Genomic DNA, 19,943 nt, shown 5'->3' on the forward strand with positions numbered 1-19,943 from the left:
AGTCAAGAGGAGATGTTGATTTCTTATGCAGGAGGGTAGGTTTAACTTGATACTTAAAATTCCAAATGCCTGAAAAAAAAAATTTTTTTTTTTTTTTTTAACAAATTGCAACATAGCGTGAATTTATAAGGGAAAACATACTGGTCCAGTACAGACACAAAGGGGAGAATATAACCTACAAAGCCACCATGATCACAAGGCTCACACAAGAACTATTCAGCAGAACATTACCTTTAGTAAGAAGAATATATATAATAAAGTGTACTTTACCTTTTTATCCCCCTGTTTTCGCCTCCGTAGCCCTGGTCTGTAATCATCTCCAAAGCGCAGAAAGTAATAATAAGAAACCAGTCTTTCTATAGGATCTCTTATGACATTTATGTAAATTGGTTTCTTTTTAACACCAAATCTAAAGTAAAAGAGGAAAAAAAGTCTCTTAAAGGCCAAATCAAAGCTTCTCATCAGATACTTAAAAGTCTGTCTCAAGGCAGTGGAACAGTCTGCTCAGGGAGGTGATGGAGGCACCATCCCCAGAGTTGTTAAAAAACAGGTAGATGTGGTGTTTTAGGAGATGGTTTAGGGGTTATAGGGCGGACAGTTGGACTTGAAGATCTTGAAGGTCTTTTCCAACCTTGATGATTTTATGATACAGCTGAAATCTATATAAAGAGAAGATCATGGTGATAGGAATTTTAATAATTTCCTTCCATTCCCCTATCCAGTGCGTTACATGAATGTGAGTTCAATTTAAGTTTTCCTAGGAGTGTGAATTCAGGTTGTTTTAGTTTTTTTAATTAGAGAAATAAACAAATCTGAAATATTCTCACACAACAGACAATACAAATGTTTATACAACCATTCTGACTCTCGAAATGCCTTAATTAGTTTAGCAGCCATGTTGATTTCCTGCCCTCCTGAGCTGTGCTATGCAATGCTGCAAGTGGTTTTCCTGGCAGGTCTCCAATTGTCAGAGACATGAACTCCTAACAGAAGGAAGACAGAGCTCAGAGCCCATCCATTACCTGGGTTCAATCTATATGACTATGCTTATTAAATATAAGACTATGATAGTATCTGTGACCATGTTAACTTCTCTATCTAAAGATATAAATTTTTTTCTTCCATATTTACCCTAAGAAAATTTTCATTTACTGTGGTACAAACAGGAAGCTTGATTAAATGAGGTGGCCAGTCCATGGGACACACAAGAAAGATTTAAAACTGTTTTGTGCAAATGCTACCTTTCAATGATATACATTCAAGACAACTTTTACGATACATTTCTTAATTTTCTTTCCCATTTGAGACATTACTGTGGCAAATGAATGTGGTATCCGGACATTAAAGAGGTTATAACCCAATGGAAATGGCAAGCGTGTCAAGTGCCCTGAAGCAAGGCTAGGGGAAGCTGGGAAAGAAAGTGTTTTCTCCTCCCAGGCAAATTGGAAAAGTGTTCTGCATCGAGAGGGCCAATCAAGCCTCCTAGCTTGGTTAAAACAGAGAGTGCTCTTAGTTTTAAGATGCAATACCATTAATGTTAAAGTGGGACTCCGTAAATTATCATACAGGAGACTGTTCATATGAGGAATCTTAAATTGAAAGCTGAAGAACAGAAATATAAAACAAGCAGCAGAAAAGATGAAGTTAGAAAAAAATTAATTAAAAGGCATCACTTTGGCAAAAGATCTGGACTACAGATACAGAAATTGTTAAAGGCTACAGAAGGAGCAACTGACTCTTCAGACATTGCCAAAAGAATACCAACAAATCAGAACGTAGCAGTTAAAGGTGGCATTGATGACATCTGTCTGTATGCCAGCTCTTACTCCTTGAGGTCTGCAAAATGGGAGTGTGTGAATGTTTCAACCATTTTGATGCAAAGCACAGACATCAAACTGCACACTCTTTCAAGTCCACTGAAATGCCTGAGACATGTGTGTTCCCTTCCACATACTGTACTGCAAGTGCTGTGTAAGGCTGTAACAAACACTGTGATATAGTAGCAGCCTCAACCAATAATATGTATCTGTTGTTAAAAGCAGGTGTCAAAGCCCTTTGAAATCTTAGTGCCGGATTGTACATTCATACGGACTTGCACATGACCCTGCAAAACTAGATTCTGCTATGAAAACATAAGCTACTTACTACTGTAACTTTATTAATAATGATAATGATTTGGCAATTGCGACGTTAAAGAAATTTTTTCCAACCATTTACCAGAGAAAAGAGGGGAAAAAGAGAGGATCAGAAATCTAAAAAAAACCAACAAACAAAAAACCAAAATGGGAAAAAATTTAAAACAGAGAGCAGCCCAGCAGAGAGAGACCTGGGAGCACTGGTTGACAGCCAGTTAAACATGAGCCAGCAGTGTGCCCAGCTGGCCCGGAAGGCCAATGGCATCCTGGCTTGTATCAGGAATACTGTGGCCAGCAGGAGTAGGGATGTAATTCTCCCCCTGTACACAGCACTGGTGAGGACTCACCTAGAGTACTGTGTCCAGTTCTGGGCCCCTCACTTCAAGAAGGATACTGAGGTATTGGAGCAGGTCCAGAGGAAAGCAACAAGGCTGGTGAAAAGACTAGAGGGAAAATCTTATAGGGATAGGCTGAGGGAGCTGTGATTGTTTAGCCTCGAGGAGACTCAGGGGGGACCTTATCATTCTCTTCAACTACCTGAAGGGAGATTGTAGTCAGGTGGGGCCTGGGCTCTTTTTCCAGGCAACTAGCAACAAGACAAGAGGGAATGGCCTCAAGCTGCTCCAGGGGAGGTTTAGGTTAGATATTAGGAAGTACTTCCTCACAGAGAGGGTGATTAGACATTGGAATGGACTTCCCAGGGAAGTGGTGGAGGCACCGTCCCTGGATGTGTTCAAGGAAAGGCTGGATGTAGCACTTAGTGCCATGGGCTAGCTGGCGTGGTGGTGTTGGGTCATAGGCTGGACTTGATCTTAAAGGTCTTTTCCAGCCTTGGTAATTCTGTGATTCTGTAATACTATAATTTCTACATGGATGGATTATGATAAACTTGTCCTCAATATTGTTAGTCACCCATTGAATCCAGCCCTTGAAGCTTCAGAATAATTTCAGAGGTACTTCTGATAGTTGACAGTGGACCTAAGTCCGATTTCTGCGTATCAGGCAGCATAGACTTTTCTGAAATATAGTACACTTCTCAACTATAAGAATATTCACTACAAGAACGTACCTCACAGCCTCAAAAGTGTGGGTCTTGCCAAGCACAACCAGAGTATTCAAGATACTGTTTTAATAATGAAAACCCAAAGTATATGAAAGCACTCTGTTGTGGGGAAAAAAATAAATAATTTAGGTGAAAGGATAACAAACAGAAACACAAGGATAACATAGACCTGAAGGGAAGATGCAGATGAAAGAAATCTGTGAAATTACATAGATGCTTTCTAGATGTAAAATAATTATTTTTTTTAAAAAAGTTTCAGTAGCTGAAAATGTTTTCAGCTTTATGAAACAAGTAATGTATAAAGTAACATTCACCTTTGCTGTTTCATAAAGTTGTTACTCAGTTTAAGAGTTTTTTACTGCCACAGAATTTTAACTTTAAAAAGGCAGAAAGGAAGCTAAGGAAATTTTATATATTTTGTTTTATTGATTGATTTACAATTAAGACTTCTTGCCTGTTACTTTTTGTAAACTTCAAACTTTTCCTTGGTGCTACTGGCAATTACTACTGACAATTCAGCTACTAGTGAATTTTTTTAGCATTTTCTATTTTGTAATACACTGTACTGGGAATCTATTAAGCTCACATTTCCCCTTCTCATTTTTTGTAATTAAAAGCTAGAATTAAAAGTCTTTGTACATGACAGAATGAATAATTAAAAGCAATTACTAAAAAATCAAATTCCTACATACAAAAAACTAATTCCACTAAAAAATGTTCTAATAACAGGAACAGAACATTACTGAGGACTGACCAGCAGCAAGAGGTAAAAGTAGCAGTTACTATTGTTTGTGCAACTGAACATGCTGAGACCTGAAAAATCCACTTCCAATTTTATACCATTTTCTGCATGCTGCAAGTGCATGATGAAGCACTGCCTAGTAAGCATCTTAGGGAAAACTGACTTGTCAGTTCAAGGGGAGGTTTCACAAGACTGAACTACTGAGGATCACTGCTTTAGATCCAGAAGCAAAAAAAAAGAAGCAGGAATACAGATATGATCCTGAAACTTTGAAGTCACTGGAGGGATTTTTACCCCATTTTCTTTTAAATTAATTTTAGCAGCAGCAGGATTCAATGCCACAAGAATTATTTCAATGCCTTTTACAGCAAGTCAAATTACTACAGGCCAGAAAATGGAATTTTTCAAAACCGCAGTTGTCAGACTTTCATCACAAGAGGGCACTAATAGCCCAGCCGGAGCCAGGCAACTTCCAATACGGCGTTACTGAAAGAGGGAAGTCCAAGGGTAACATACTTTGCAAAGTCCAAATAAGATACATGTCCATGGTAAAATCCTGGTTTCATTTCTTTCCAGGAAGTCACATTCTTCACGAATCGGACCTGTAAAAGTAGACAGCAGAAAGTGTTTCTGTACAGCTGGAACACACAAATTCCTCACACATGGTGTTTTCTGGTTCTTGAGTAAACTCTTAGAATGCACGAGGAAAGATGTTTAATATTACTGAAAAATTTGTGCCAGCTAAAATAGACACTTCCACAAGCATACAGGTGACTCATTTTAGATCATCACAATTTAATGATCAGAAACTAAACAAAAGCAGAATTCAGCCGTCCATTTTATTTGTAATGTGAAAGGAATGAAGAATTCCCTCAACAATAAGTAGAAATTTAAGTACACCTTTGATGGAATTGTCTGATCTATATTTAGTCTCTCAAATAAAAGTGTACCAGATTTACGAGCGTGTTCTTAGACCTATTTTACTGGCACATAAAGAACAAATCTGATGTTCATCTGCTCCCCCATCTCATAATGCAATGCATTAATAATCCAGAAATTTTATAAACATATACATACAGTATAAATTAGAGGTATTGTTTACAATTTTGAATAGTTACCTTAAGCCAAACATTTCAGTGAAACTTCCATGTTAGAATTTGAAGTAGTCTGTAAACAAATGCTGATAAAGCAGTTATCAGCAAACTTCACAAAAATAGGGATAGCTTTACATTTCAAAGATCAAAACAAAATAAGATACATGCCCAAACCAGAAAATATAATGAAATTAAGTGGGACATGCAAATCCTGATATAGCTTGGCTATATTAGACGAACAGAATATTTTAACATCAAAGCATTTAACTCTGAAAGTAATTTCAAAACCAGTGAATTGGATAGCAAAGAAAAGTTGATAAATTTGTACTGCCATTTCTGAAGCTGAAAATTAGAAGACAGTGTTCCCTGCAAATTTACAATATTTTTTCTGTTATTCAGTGACATAAATAACCACAAAGATACTGAGGTGAGACAAAAGAGTCAAGAAAGGAAGGTTTGAAAGCTCAACACAACACACTAACATTCTGTAATGCCTAATGGATTGAGAGTGTCCTGAAAAATTACATTTATTATTTATTATAACAAACAAATCTAGGATAAGAGGCAAACCTGGCCTGCTGCTGTTTCTTCACAAGTGCAAAACTCACCTAGGGTTTGAGAGGTTGATAACCTGTACTTATTTGTTCAAACACTGGCTCTTGAACTCTCAGGCAAAATAAACAGATATCTTTTTACTAACAGGCAGCATTCATTTTCTTGTGTACAAGTTACACAGTCTGTGGCATTTCACAATGCAAGCTACATATTGCACATGAAAATATGCACAATGTTTTACAATGGTGTCTTATAAACTGCATTGGCTTTCTGTCTGGTTTTGTCCACAGCACAAACTGGTAACTTGAGACTTTTAATTCAGTTGAGCTACCTTTACTGCTACCGAAACAAACCACAATTCCATTGGCTGTATTTTTTCAAATTAATCACAAGGTATTTTCAGTGGAGAGCCTCAGCTGTGAATATTTCTATACCTGGGAAAAAAGTTTCCTAAATGCAAAGTATTTATTATCCTCCATTCCTTCACTCCCAAACCCAGAATGTCACAGTTGGTTGATACAACTGCATAAATAAACCAGTTATGCTACCTATTGTGCATAGTGTACCATGCATATTAAAGCATACATTTCAGCTATGTTTCTATTAACAAGCTTTCTGAAATCTAGCACTAGCTAGATTTCAGTTTCTAATAGACATGGGCTAGACACAGAGAAACCTGAAGTACAAAATTCCAAGGGTCAGTTATGTCTTAGAGCACCATGACACCATCTGGCATCAAATCTTAGATGTTCCAGTAGCAGTTAAAAAATCTTTTATTGTCTTTGCCTTATATGTCATTGCCTGCTAAGGAAATAATTTTTATCAACATAGGATGGACATCCTAGTTTTTTATTAACTTTAACACCAGGCAAGCTAGAGGAGGCCAGGAAGGTTTCATAAGATGACTGTGATACTTGCATCTGGCTTATGATTGATCAACAAGACACTGTGAAGCTGAGAAGTTTTTAACACCTATAACCAGCCTGCAGGCATGAGGTGTTGGTTTTTTTTTAACCCGCAGTCTGCAGCATTCCAAGAATCAGAACTGTTTCAGGTCACAGCCTAATCAGCCTGGATTCAGCCTGCTTTGCGCTTCCTACTGTTAAATATGATCAGTTTTACCTTTCTTCTCAGGGCTTAGCAGATACTGGAGCCTTCAAGAGAACAACCAAACTTCCCCATCTGAACCCAATTCAATAAAATTTGAGGTTGCTTTAAAAGTTCACATAGACATGGATGGAATTCCTGTGAAGTTGTTTTATGGTGCTTTTATATAATCAGCTACAAAGTTGCTTCACAGCCTTTAGTAAGTGAGAAATCAGCTGTACTTTACTGAATTAAAAAGCCAGATCAAACATGCTCTGGGGGCTAAGATGTCCTGAAAGGTAAGTTAAATACATTCAGTTTCTAGGATGATAAGAATTTAAAACAAATCCCAGTGAGGCAAAAGGAAAAAAAAAAACAAAAAACAAACCAAAACAGCATACTTGGTCTGAGCAAAAAGCCCTGGGGAAATCTGTGTGTTCAAACCAAAGTGATCTTGTAAGCTGTCACCTGTGTCCACTGTTTCCATCAATCCCTCTTCTCTGCAGTCTGACCACACACATACACATCCTCTGCCCCCAAAAGGTGATATGGTCATTATCCTGTGGCCTGGTATCACATGGATTTTTGGATACCAAAAGAGCCCAAGCTTTTCACATCATTATATTCTACTTTTGTTTGTCAATCGCTGAATAACTGAGTTAAAATTACAAATAACTGGGGTGCTGCATACCACAAGCACAGTCTGGTGAGGACACATGAGGATTTTCCATTTGAACTACAAACAAAAAAAAAAAAGAGCTCTCAAGTAAGACTAAAGACCAGAGTGTTCCCATTTAAGGAAATACCAGATTTAGATTTAAAGACCAAGCATGATGGGATGACTGAATCCCTCTGCAGGAAGGCACTAGTAGCTTAGGTATCCAAATTGTCATACAAGCTAATAACTTCTAGTGAATGCTGGAAACAGGCTAGCGTACACCTTTGGCTGCATGTCGTGAGAAACCACAAGTAAGCTCATGAGAAGGGCAGGTAGGAAGTAATTTTGTGAGAAAGTGAAAAGACAGAGTTCACCAGCTGAGCCATGGTACAACCAGGATACCCGTCTTGCATGTACAGTTGTTTCTCAGAAAGAAAAATACAAAGAATCATAGAATCATTTAGGTTGGAGAAGACCTTTGAGATCATCAAGTTCAACCACTCACCAAACTCTGCCAAATCCATTGCTAAACCATGCCCCTAGGCAGCACATCTATACAACTTCTAAACATGTCCAGGGATGGTGACTATCACTTCCTTGCACAGCCTACTCCAGTGCTTGACAACCCTTTCTGTGAACATTTTTTTCCTAATACTCAGCCTAAACCTCCCCTCATACAACTTAAGGCTTTTTCCTCTCATCCTATTGCTTGTCACTTGTGAGAAGAGACCAGCACTCGCCTCTCTATAAACCTTCTTTTAGGTAGTTGTAAAGAGCAATAAAGGTCTCACCTCAGCCTCCTTCCCTCCATACCTGCTGGCCACACTATTCCTGATGCAGGCCAGGATGCTAGTGGTCTTCTTGGCCACTTGGTCACACTGCTGGCTAATATTCAGACAGCTGTCAATCAACACCTCCAGGTCTCCTTCTGCCAAGCAGCTTTCCAGACACTCTTCCCCAGGTCTCTAGCATTGCACAGGGTTGTTGTGGCCCAGTTGCAGCAGTCAGCACTCGGCCTTTTTGAAGCCCATATGATTAGCCTCAGTCCATCAATCCAGCCTGTCCAGGTCCCTCTGAAGAGTGTTCCTACCCTAAAGCAGATCAACACTCCCACCTAACTTGGTGTTATCTGCAAACTTACAGAGGGTGCTCTTAATCTCCTTGTCCAGGTTGTTGGTATAAAACAGGAGTGGCTCCAGCACTAAGCCCTGGGGAATACCACTTGTGATCAACTGGGTTTAACTCCATTCACTGTCTGGGCCCAGTCAGCCAGCCAGTGTTTGATCCAGCAGAGCATATACCTGTCCAGGCCTAGAGCATCCAGTTTTTCCATGAGAATGCTGTGGGAAACAGTATCAAAGGCTTTACTGAAGTCCAGGTAGACTACATCCACAGCCTTTCCCTCATCCACCACCTATACCACAACCCTCATACAACTGGCACACATACAGCAGTGGACACTAGTATTCACTAGGCCATCTAACTCCAAGAGAAAAAAATCTTAAATGTTTAGGAGTACATGACTTCTATTTCTAACAGAGTTGCTGCAACCTTTTACTTGCTCCACTTCTGATAGCCATTGAAAGATTCACCAGCAGAGGAAATAAGAGCTACTAAAGTCAGTATGAGTGTGCTGTCCTCTCAGAGGCTACTATTCTTAAATACATTTGGAAGCAAGATTATATGTTTTCAGGTTGCCCTTTAGAGAAAAATTGAAAGAGAAACTGTGGGAGAAAAAAGAACAAGGAACAGAAAGCTGCAAACTGAGAGTGAAATGCTAGATAATTGTACCATGGCTTTTCTGAATTCACAACAGTACAGAGAACATGTGCTCACACCCTTTTTTCTAATAATATCAATGAATACATGCTGCAAGACAGAGCAGTAATTTTAAATGTTTTAGATTACTATTTCACCATGTGACAAAAAAGCTAAGGTTTGCGTGGCTGACACACCATCCAACTAGCAACTACAAAGGCATACTTGTACAGACAAGAAAATATCAGTACTGAGGCATGCAAGCAACAAATAAAATCCAACCAAACGACTACTCTGATTTAATGAAAGCAAGTGTTTTTATTATGGACCACGCAGGTCAGAAATGTGACATGGATTACATGGCATTCAGCTTCCTGCAAAGAAAAGACCCAACCTGTGAAAAGAGGGGAAGTTCCCAGGATCCTGCTGTGAGAGAAGCTGCAAAAGAATGGATTGGTTCCTGGGACAAGTTCCATCTGAAACTGAAATGAATGTGTTAGGGAGTCTGATTGGATTATCTCAAATCAGATACAGATTATATTTGGAGTGGATTTTAAATAGTTGGGTTTTTTCATATTGCATTCAAGAAATAGTTTCACATACGGGCAGAGAACTTAAAATCTGTTACAGAATTTGAGTAGTTTGGAAGAAATACAGCAGAAATAGTGTGCAACAGAGGACTCACTGTTTTACAAAGTTATGTCACCTTCACCTTGCTTAGGGAGATTTGTTTTAACAAACAGTATCACTGATAAACAATTTTGCCTATGATGTGTTTATGTATTTTACTATGGCTGCATATACTTCTAATGCACTCAAGTCTGCTGTACTGATGAAGGTGACATGTGAGTATTTCATGCACATCCAATCCATGAAGAATAAACCCACATCATCCACTATACAGCACTCTTGCCATCTCCAGAATTGTGTTACGACTTACAACGGCAAGTTGCAATCTTGATATGCTAAAGACATTACTTATTCTTTGAACAACTATGCAATATATGTAAGCACCATGTCCAGAGAAGAGCTAACGTGTCCAGTGAAGAGCTACCAAACTGGTGAAGGGTCTTGAGAACAAGTCATATGAGGAGCAACTGAGGGAACTAGGGATGTTTAGTCTGGAGAAAAGGAGGCTGAGGGGAGACCTCATTGCCCTTTACAACTACCTGAAAGGATGCTGTACGGAGGTGGGTGTTGTCCTCTTCTCCCAAGTAAATAATGACAGAAAGTATCAATTGTCTAATTAAACAACATAATTGTTTAATAGGCTACCTTGGACAACAGTATAGTATTAAATGAAGGTAGGACTGGCAGCATTGTACACATGGCCTGCACTGATGAGTTTTCATGTTTCAACAGGTAATTATTAGAGGGAAGATGAGGAGAGGTTCTCTTAGACAAAACTAAGCCAGTAAAGAAAAATTTTATCTGAATGAAATTCAAACAAAACTCGAAATTGAATGCAAGGTTGTCTATGTTTAATTTACACCATCAATGACTAGCTCTCCTATCCTTCAGGACAAACCACTACAATTCAAAGAGACACCTTAAGAGAAACAGAATCCATAGTTGGAAGTGCAGCACTATGTATGATTGACTTGAGCAGTATGTTTAATTAACAGAGACAGGCTTGTTAAATCTTTTGAAAAAAATCACTCTGCTGTTGGTGCACAGGTCTTCAATATTTGTTCTATGCAGCAGACCGGACTACAGGGATGGCTACCAGATTTGCTCTTAGTAATCTCAGTAATCACATATGACAATATTACCTTCATAATTAGGAAAAGATTTCACAATAGCAAAAACCCATCAGTAAAGCAACCCCACTATCACAAAATAGGTCCCCAGTCCCACCCACAGTACAATCTATGTCCCCTGCACTGAAATCCCTACCTCAGCCTTTCTCCCACACGCAGAACTAAGAGTGGAGGACCTGTTATCATCTGCTTCCCTTCGCCCCACTCCAGGCAGCTGTGCAGAGCTGCTGTAGACACACACTTAACGGAGCTGTAAGTCCCAGTGCTGACAAGATGCAAAGCAGAACGGCTCCTGCCTCTGCTGCGGATCAACTTATGATGATCAGCATACAACCAGTAGTAAATAACTGAGAGTTTAAAAACATTTATTTTATAGGGATGAGAACATAGCAATGTTTCAGACCTCTGGCCTGGGTTCCCTGCATGTTTACTCACAATTAACACAGAAACATTATTTAAAAAAATCTCCTCCCTCATGACACCCCACCACAAGAAAAACAGACATTGATCCTTCATTAACTTTTTCTAATGCCTCATCTGATGCAGTGGTAACCATGCTAATTTCTAGCTTGGGACTACACTGATTTTAGTGAGAGCTTTAAGCAGACGAAAAGTGACCCATCCTTTAGAGTGCAAGTTATTTAAAATTACTTCTTTCCACCTGTTTTTTATCACCTGATAACTTTATCACCTGAGACTTGATGAGACCTAGTACAAAAGACAGAAGTACAGCCCTGATGGCACGGCACAGTGCCTGCACTACTCAAGAGAGGAAACCAAGTAAAACTGCCTTCACTGCAGATGGAGATGACAGGCAAATATTATTACACAGCCAAAAGGCAGAGAGTTGACATTACAATAAAGTTTTACTATTATAACAACAAAGATAACTTCTTCCTTAGCTGTGTCCCTTTTTAGCTTTGTTTTTGTCTGATAAACAGAGATTTACCACCTCCAGTAGCCCAGCAAAAAACTAAACCTAATGTTTAATAAATAACAGTAATTCTCTACATAGAAAATATAAACACATTAGAATTAATTTATTTTTGAAAACATGCCATAAAAGCCAATTCCATGAGACCATATAGGTCTGCAATAGCAAAAAAGTTTTCTGCATTTTCCCCTTGTTTAATACATATCCCAAACGCAGCAGCTTACCTGATCTTGCAGAGACATAACAGGATTATTTTTGGTTGTATTGATATGTAGAACATGATATTTGTTCTTCGCACAAAGATCATAGGCAATATTTGTGAAGGATGTGCTGGCAGTCTTAGGTACTCTGTTGTAAATAATCACCACATCATCTTCTTCATCCAGTGTCACATCTTGCCGGGGGCCATCTACTGTATGACGTTGCTCAATTTCTCTGACTTCATGTCTTGCAATAGCCCTTTCTGTTAAGGATGATAAATACAAAATTTCCACATAAATATAATGTTTTTGAGTTTAAACCATAGGATGCAAATAACCTGATGAAAAGCAGTAACTACTCAGCAATAAAGGAAACACCTGCTGTCACACATCTGACAAATCTGAAACAAAACTCAAATCACCTTTTTATCATTCATACATTCTCTAGATTAGTCTGACACAGAACATGAAGACTAGAAAACAAGATGCTTAGGGAACACATCCAGTATTCCATGACTCACACTAGTGTTATTGAAAGCCATAATCGCTAAAGAAAAATGTCTATAACGTGCTATCCCCAAAATATCCCAAATAATTTCTATAAAACACCTATGTAAAAATTATAATAGAAGTAATGACTCAAGCATTTTAAGAACATGAATTTGCTGAAAACAGCAGAAATACTAACACTAGAGATTTAGCCAATTAACTGCAGAGAGGCACTGGAATTCAGATGAAATAATTGTTTTGTTATTTCAATTGATACAAGCCCCAAGTGTAAAATGCATTACAATAAATGGGTTTGCAAAAATTCAATTAGATTTATTAATTTCAAGTTTGACAAGAATAGAAGCAAAATGGGCTTATGAAACAGTAAACACTAAGGTAAAGAGTGATCTCAGAGTACTGAAATACATCAAATACATCAAAAACAAAGAAACATGGAAAAGCAAGTATGAACAAGATATTTTGGCAAGTACATTGCAAATAAACCATTTATCCTTTTATACAAAGGGCAATACTCTTCAGTAACTGACCTCTCCTTCAAGTGCTAAAAGCCTATTTGGAAAATAAAAATCACCATATGACAGCTTTTCACTGTTGCTGCTGCTGAATTCCAAATACTTAGTGCTGATTCAAACACAGCTTTGATCGATTATAGGTAAGTATATACTTTAATATGATTTGTAATACAGATATAAAAGCATCTTTTCTGAATAATTTGTGACATCGCCTTTAACAACGTACTCAAAGAAATCCTTGTTGGCCACCAGTGCATGCTGAAGTCAGTACCACGAGAGAACCTGTAATTCTCTGCATTATGGCCTTAACCTCTCTTGCTTCCTACAACCCAACTCCTTCTATTTTATTTCACCACATCTCTTTAATTACAATATAAAATCACTTTTAAAGCAGAATCATTAAGCTGTGAACACCACTAACCTGTAATTCCACATAAATTGTCTTCAACCGCAAACCTCCATCTGCTTGAAATGCTTCAAAGCTTAAACTCGCTCATTCAGTCTCTCATATGCTCGTATCTCACACCCCATAACTAAGTTACATCAGTATGAAAATGTTTGTAGAAAATGCTGATTGAGTATATCTCAATTTTCCACATGACATCTGTTGCTCCCCACTACATCAGTCACAGTTTTTGCTCTTTCCTTTCTCATTTGCTACCTCTCCCATCACTGCTGGCAAACATCCTACTTTGGAAAGAGATGAGGCAACAGACTCAGGTTTCATCTAGCTGAAGATGGCTACACAAAAAGGGACTAGTAACTCTCCCTACCAGTAACAGATTAGAGGGAAGCATTAGGTAGGGGACATAGTTAACCACATGGCTGCCCAAGGCTACACGGATAATGAAAACCACCTAGAGAGGCTGAAATGAAACAAATTTAATTTGAATTTTCAACACCAGAGTAGTAGATCTCGGCTAGACTCGAATAATAACTGCACAGAACTCCAGGGCTGATGAGGCTGGCTGATGCAGATGGAAGCTTCCCCTTCTACATTTAAGAAGTAAACATTTGTGAAAAACAGATGTGATTTGCAAGGGGCGTGATGAGAAGTGCTCCTCTAATGAGGTATTTGAAATCATGATGATTCAAGAATCAGAGATATAAGTGCACTTTAAAGGCTATGCAGAAGTTATAAAATATGTACGATCAGATGCAAGTAGCAGAAAGGCTATTGCATACAATTGCCTTTAACTTTGTATGCTGAGAGGAGAAAGCAAGAACCCATGCAAGGAGGAGAACCTTCAGAAGTACAAAGTGCACAAAGTTCTATGATCAAAGAATAAGCAGGGTTTGAATTTCAAATTACATTGAAAACTAACCTTTATGATGAGGAACCAAAATCACCTTTTTGAAATAACTATAATAGCTAAAAACAAAAAACTGAGATGAAGAGCAGGATATAAATGGCTGAAGCTAAAGCTAGTGAGAAGCAAATGAAGCACTTAAAAGTGTATTACTTGGTCAGCCATCCTAATGGCCTATTTGATTGTTGTCCATTAACAACACCAGAAGGAAACCTAAAGTTCTGTAAAAGTGTATGTTTGTTCTCAGTCACAGTCTGCATTTTTTAATGTTAAGTCAGTAAGCTTTTTTATTACTTTCTGAAAAGTCAGTTTAACTCTTGAAATGGTACATTATTTGATCCATATGAATTTATTTTTTTTTGTGTTTGTTTGCTTGCTTGGGGAGTGGAAAGAGGTCCAGTAATGGTAACATGCAAATGACAGTAGTCTTTGGGATAACTATTTTTCATCAGGACTTAAGAGTCAGGCCAAGTTGGATTGCTTAGCCCTGTTTTGTTAGGATCTCAACTAAGAAAACCACATGTGAAATGTACTAGATCCACACATTCCTATAAAAATACTTGAACACCTATATGAACAATATTTGCATAATTCTAGAAACAAATGACTGTGATTATGTTTGTCTACATCCCTTGTACATTCAAACAGGTGAATGTCTTAGGTAAAACATTTTTTTTAGTATTTACTTCAAATCCAACTGTTAACTGAACACAAGCTATTATCTTCCCAAACAAAATGGAGTGGCATAGATTTTAACAACTTAATGGTTAACAAAATCAACATTTCAAATTTCTCACGCTTCACAAAAGCACAAGAACCTCCTGGAACTTAACAAGAAAATCGATCAAAATCAGAAAATTCTTCTTTCCCCTATAGCTTAGCACTTACCACTCTCTAAGAAGGATATATTTTGAGCCTCACTGGCTGTAAAAGTCAAGTTAACGGAATATATGGTAAAGTAATTCAGAGCATACCACTCTGTTTCCTCAAACTATGCTCTTTGTCCTCTACATCTATTCTTCTTCTCTATATATCTACAGATATTATCCAGGCTTTCTCTTTGATGTGCCTTGTGCACCTGGCATGCTTCCTTGTGAAACCTCCCACTCAGATGAGAAAAGGCTCAAGTCTTACATTTTAGCTCAGTAGCCTTCAAGTGTTGCCCAACAGAGGAAAAATATATAGATTCAAAATTCGCTCACAGTGACTTGATGGGAAGAAACTGGGCAGTTAGTATTGATAGCACCATCTCTGAGCAAACAGTTGCTGTCTATCTGCGAGACAGGATGCCACTTCAAACCAATAAGCAGGCTTCTTCCAGTTGGGAACAATATTGAAGCCAGCTGACTCGGTGTCTAGCTTTCTTTCCACTGTGTGCCGAGGCCAATTAGACAAGCAGCTGGTAGCCTGAGGCACTAAGCAGCTCTCAAGCTGTTTCCCTGCCCAAAAGCTGCATTAAACACAACTGGCCTAAATACTGAACGAGAGCAGGACTGAAAACCTACTCACTATTGACTTGATTCTCTCCTCTGACGAAGAATGATAACTGAACAGCAGCCTAAAAATGAACTATAATTATGTAGCAAAGTTAATGTCCTGATTAATTTTCAAATTATATACACCCACCATATACATGTAGCCTTCATCCTTCACTGAAATGCAGCCTCCTCAGGGAGCTGTTTAACAGCATATTACTTATAAACCAGAGCAGTATTGCTGTGTGTGGATATCAATACTTAGGGGATAGAGAGGAGAGAAAGAATCAATGGTGCTATGACAATTTATGGCCATGGAGGATTTGTGTCAGTATACCCAATTAAAACTGCAAGAAAAATACAGATTGAGTTAATAAAAAAATAGCTAAAGTTAAATTTGTTCAAAGTATTAGCATTAACACATCAACTCTTTCAAGGACCTTTAAGAATAACAACTCTATTCTGCCATACTTTTAAGTCTTATTAACAGCAGAACCACAACATTGGTTTTTAGCAACTTCATGACTTAAAATACACGTATTCAGAGCAAGCCTTTGGTTTCTGCTAGTTTCTTTGCTCTGTAAAGGTATTCCGTGAAGACTGCTGCCTGTTTATTGCTATTTAATGAAAGCTTACTACTCTCTCAGGCAATTCTGGTTGAGCCATTGGGCAGAGAGGGGAGTGTCACTTAAATGCAGCAAACACTTCCTTCCTGCTCTGGTTAACTACAGTCCAGATTCTTACCACCAACCAGTCCAGGGGACTTCAGATTCTCACCACCAACCAATGCATGCCCAGCCAGGCCTCAAGCAGCCAGTCTTCTCCCTAGTTTATTGCTGAGCATGACTTCATAGGGTATGGAATATCCCTTTGGTCATTTGGGGTCAGCTGTCTCAGCTATGTCGTGCACCCCCAGCCCACTTGCTGGTGGGTTGGTGTGAGAAGTAGAAAAGGCATTGGGGCTGTGTGAGCACTGCTCAGCAGTAACAAAAACATCTGTGTTATCAAGGCTGTTTGCAGCACAAACCCAAAACATAGACCCATACAGCTACTATGAAGAAAATTAACTCTACCTGAGCCAAAGCCAGAAGAGTTATTCTAAGTATTTGAATTTTAGTCAAAAGATATTGTTGGTTTCATTTGCAAAACTAGTTATCTTTCATCAGCCTATGGGATATAAACTAAAACTTTTAATTTGTCTGTAAAAAGTCCTCAAATTCCAGCACAGCCTCAGCACATATGTGCACTGAGTCCAGTTCTGACTTAAAGATCATGTGCAAAGCACACACAAGGGCAGAAACAGAGTACAAAACTCAAAATAATGCCAGAAAAGTTATTTTAAGTGTTTTCAGTCAGATAAAAACCCCACACCTTTTCCTTCCCCTTCTAAAAATTCAGTTGCCTTAATGTCTAGAGATTCTAATGGCTAATTTTAGAAATTTCATTCCAGCTTGTTTTTTTCCATTGAGGAACGAAAAGAAATAGGTAAAAAATATCTTCTGTAATAAATATCTGTACTTTAGTGAACAGTCAAAAGTCACTAAAATTACCAAACATCTTCCTTAATAGTGGCTAATGTGTTTTCATAATGGAAAAGAACAGTCCAGAGAACAGAACTGTTTTCAAACTCCAAACTTTAAAAATGCACACTGGAATCTGTCAAAAGCAAAAACAACCCCCAAAAAACTCCAACACAGACTAGCAAGGAGGCACCTCTAGCTAGGCACCAAGTCCATTAACTAAAATTGAATGCAGTAGCTGTCTCAAAATTAGAAGTAGTGATGCTGAAAAATCTGCTAGCTTCACTAGCATTTGATAGTTGTCATTTAATTTCAAGCTAGCATTTTTGCCAGGGCTTAGTTTGAACAAGTATAAGCATATTGATTAGTTTGTGATATTGTTAAAGGTTTGTGATTAAACTAGAAAAAAATGTTTACCCAACAGTAAAATCACTATCTTGCATATACATCCAAGCTGGTTTTACAATCACAGCCTGCATTACTCATTTTTCTGCAAATTTTTTAGTCAATCAACTGTATTTGTAAGAAAATCAGTACAGTTAATATACAGCCTTACACATTTTTCTCCCAGCATTTTGTTGGGCAGAATATTTTAATGAAAGACCATGTTATAGCTCTTCTTTTGATACAAGACCAGAGGTATAATGATCTATATAAAGTTCATCTGTTTTTAGGTAAATAATACATCAGACACGTAAGGGCATACATGTAAAGCTGCCTCAGGAAGGGCAAAACTGAACAAAAATCCATGAGAAGTCAGAGATCAGATGAACTAATCTACACACCAATACTCACAGAAAAAAATACGGCTTATAGCAGGCATTTTTGAGTAATAACTTCCAATAAAACAGAAAAAAGGATGTTTCATTCCATCAAATAGGAAATAAAAAAAAACCACAAACAACAACCTGTAAATACTTGAAAATAAAAGTAAAAATACATCTTCAGCTGTAACTACAGTATCACTACTATGACTACTGAATATTGCAAGTAATACTAATTATGAAGTTGCATAACAATTTACATAAATATTTTAGGTAGTATATACAGTATAGTAGTAAGATTTCAAAATAAGCATATGTCAAGCAGCTCCATAAACTCTCCAGCTTCAGACTGAACTGCCTTGCTTGACAGAAATGTTGACTTCAACTTAATGAATTAGCAAGAGAGCAAACACAATTGACACCATTTATCTTTTTATCCTCCCAGTCACTTCCATTTCATGTATCTTTAGGACAAGGAAACCAGCCTAGAGTAGGGAAGGCTTCAGGAGACCTTATAGTGGCCTTCCAGTACCTGAAGGTACCCGAAGGGGCCTACAGAAAAGCTGAGGAGGGGCTTTCACCAGAGAGGACAGTGATAGGACAAGGGGTGATGATTTTAAACTGAAAGATGGGAGATTTAGATTAGATATCAGGAAGAAATTCTTCATCCTGAAGGTAGTAAGGTGCTGGAACAGGTTGCCTAGGGAGGTTGTGGATGCACAAATGTCTCCTCCCCGGAGACATTTAAGGCCAGGTTGAATGAGGCTTTGTGAAACCTGGTCCAGAGAGAGGTGTTCGTGCTTCTAGCAGGGAGGTTGGAACCTAACGTTCTTTAAGGTCCCTTCCAGCCCTAGCCATTCTATATAATCACACACAAAAAAAGGCTTGTGTTTTTTCAGAAACCCCAAACTGTCAGTAAACTGTTATGAAGCACTGTGACTATGATAACTGCAATGAAAAATGCTTGCAAATTAGTGATTTGTTCTCAAAATAGTAAACCCCAGTTAAGTATGTAATAGCAGGGCTTGCTCTTATTTCTAGTGCCTTAATATTGTAATGCAGGTCCTCAGTGTTATGAAGAAAAGTTAATGGAACTGCTTTATACTCGGATACGTTTGTCGCAAGCGTTTCACTATAGAAATGTGCATGTCACTCCTTCAAGCAAAATCCAATCCAAATAGTGAAAGAAAGCAAGATCAATAGAGATCATCTGACTCCATTTAGTAAGGCAGTCTGGAGACTGTTTTGTTACTTTATACAAGCCTTCTCCAGACATACAATCATTTACTTTTTCTAAAAGCATACTGGCTAGCACAAAAGCAAAAAGGATCTCTAAACTGTTAAAATGATTGAAAGATTATTATGTATAGCAATGTTGTTTTACAGTAAGTCACCCTCACATTTAATAAAAATAATTGGTAAAATACACTGCTATTTCCAACATGTTACACTTAGACCCCAGCTTGTCTTTATACTTCCTGGCTAAACTAACTAATCTAAAAATCAAAGTATTGCCAGTTGGTCTAGCAACCAAAAAAAAGGAAAATAGGAAACAGCATTGCCTTGTGATCAGAATGGCAAGTGACATGGTTAAGATAGAAGGTGTGAATATTTTAGAAGGAATCTTTGGAAGTTAGAGTAGCAGGAATAAGCTTATGATAACTTACGTAGTACCAACAGGTAGAGAATGGTATTTGCTTAACGAACATTGAGTGTGTACAGACTAAGCATTTACAGTTATAAACATTATTTCTAACCTTAAAATAATTACAGAAGTTTGTGTAAGGTCCTTTAAAAAACAGAAACCAGTCTGCATGCTGAATGAGCCCCAGTGTTGTTAAGTCATAACAATTATTTGTTATTATAT

General features: G+C 38.0%; 1 protein-coding gene across 1 annotated transcript in view; it reads right to left on the minus strand.

Annotated features, from left to right (window-relative positions):
- Window positions 1-19,943, minus strand: part of HS2ST1 (heparan sulfate 2-O-sulfotransferase 1) — a 79,468-nt gene that overhangs the window by 10,278 nt on the left and 49,247 nt on the right. The window contains exons 2-4 of the mRNA XM_051625555.1: window positions 12,010-12,248; window positions 4,457-4,542; window positions 271-409 (exon numbers count right to left, since the gene is read on the minus strand). Of these exons, the coding sequence (XP_051481515.1) occupies window positions 271-409; window positions 4,457-4,542; window positions 12,010-12,248 (464 nt within the window). The remainder of the gene's footprint in view (window positions 1-270; window positions 410-4,456; window positions 4,543-12,009; window positions 12,249-19,943) is intronic.

Source organism: Apus apus, chromosome 7 (genome assembly GCF_020740795.1).
Source record: "Apus apus isolate bApuApu2 chromosome 7, bApuApu2.pri.cur, whole genome shotgun sequence".
NCBI classification, from domain to species: domain Eukaryota; kingdom Metazoa; phylum Chordata; class Aves; order Apodiformes; family Apodidae; genus Apus; species Apus apus.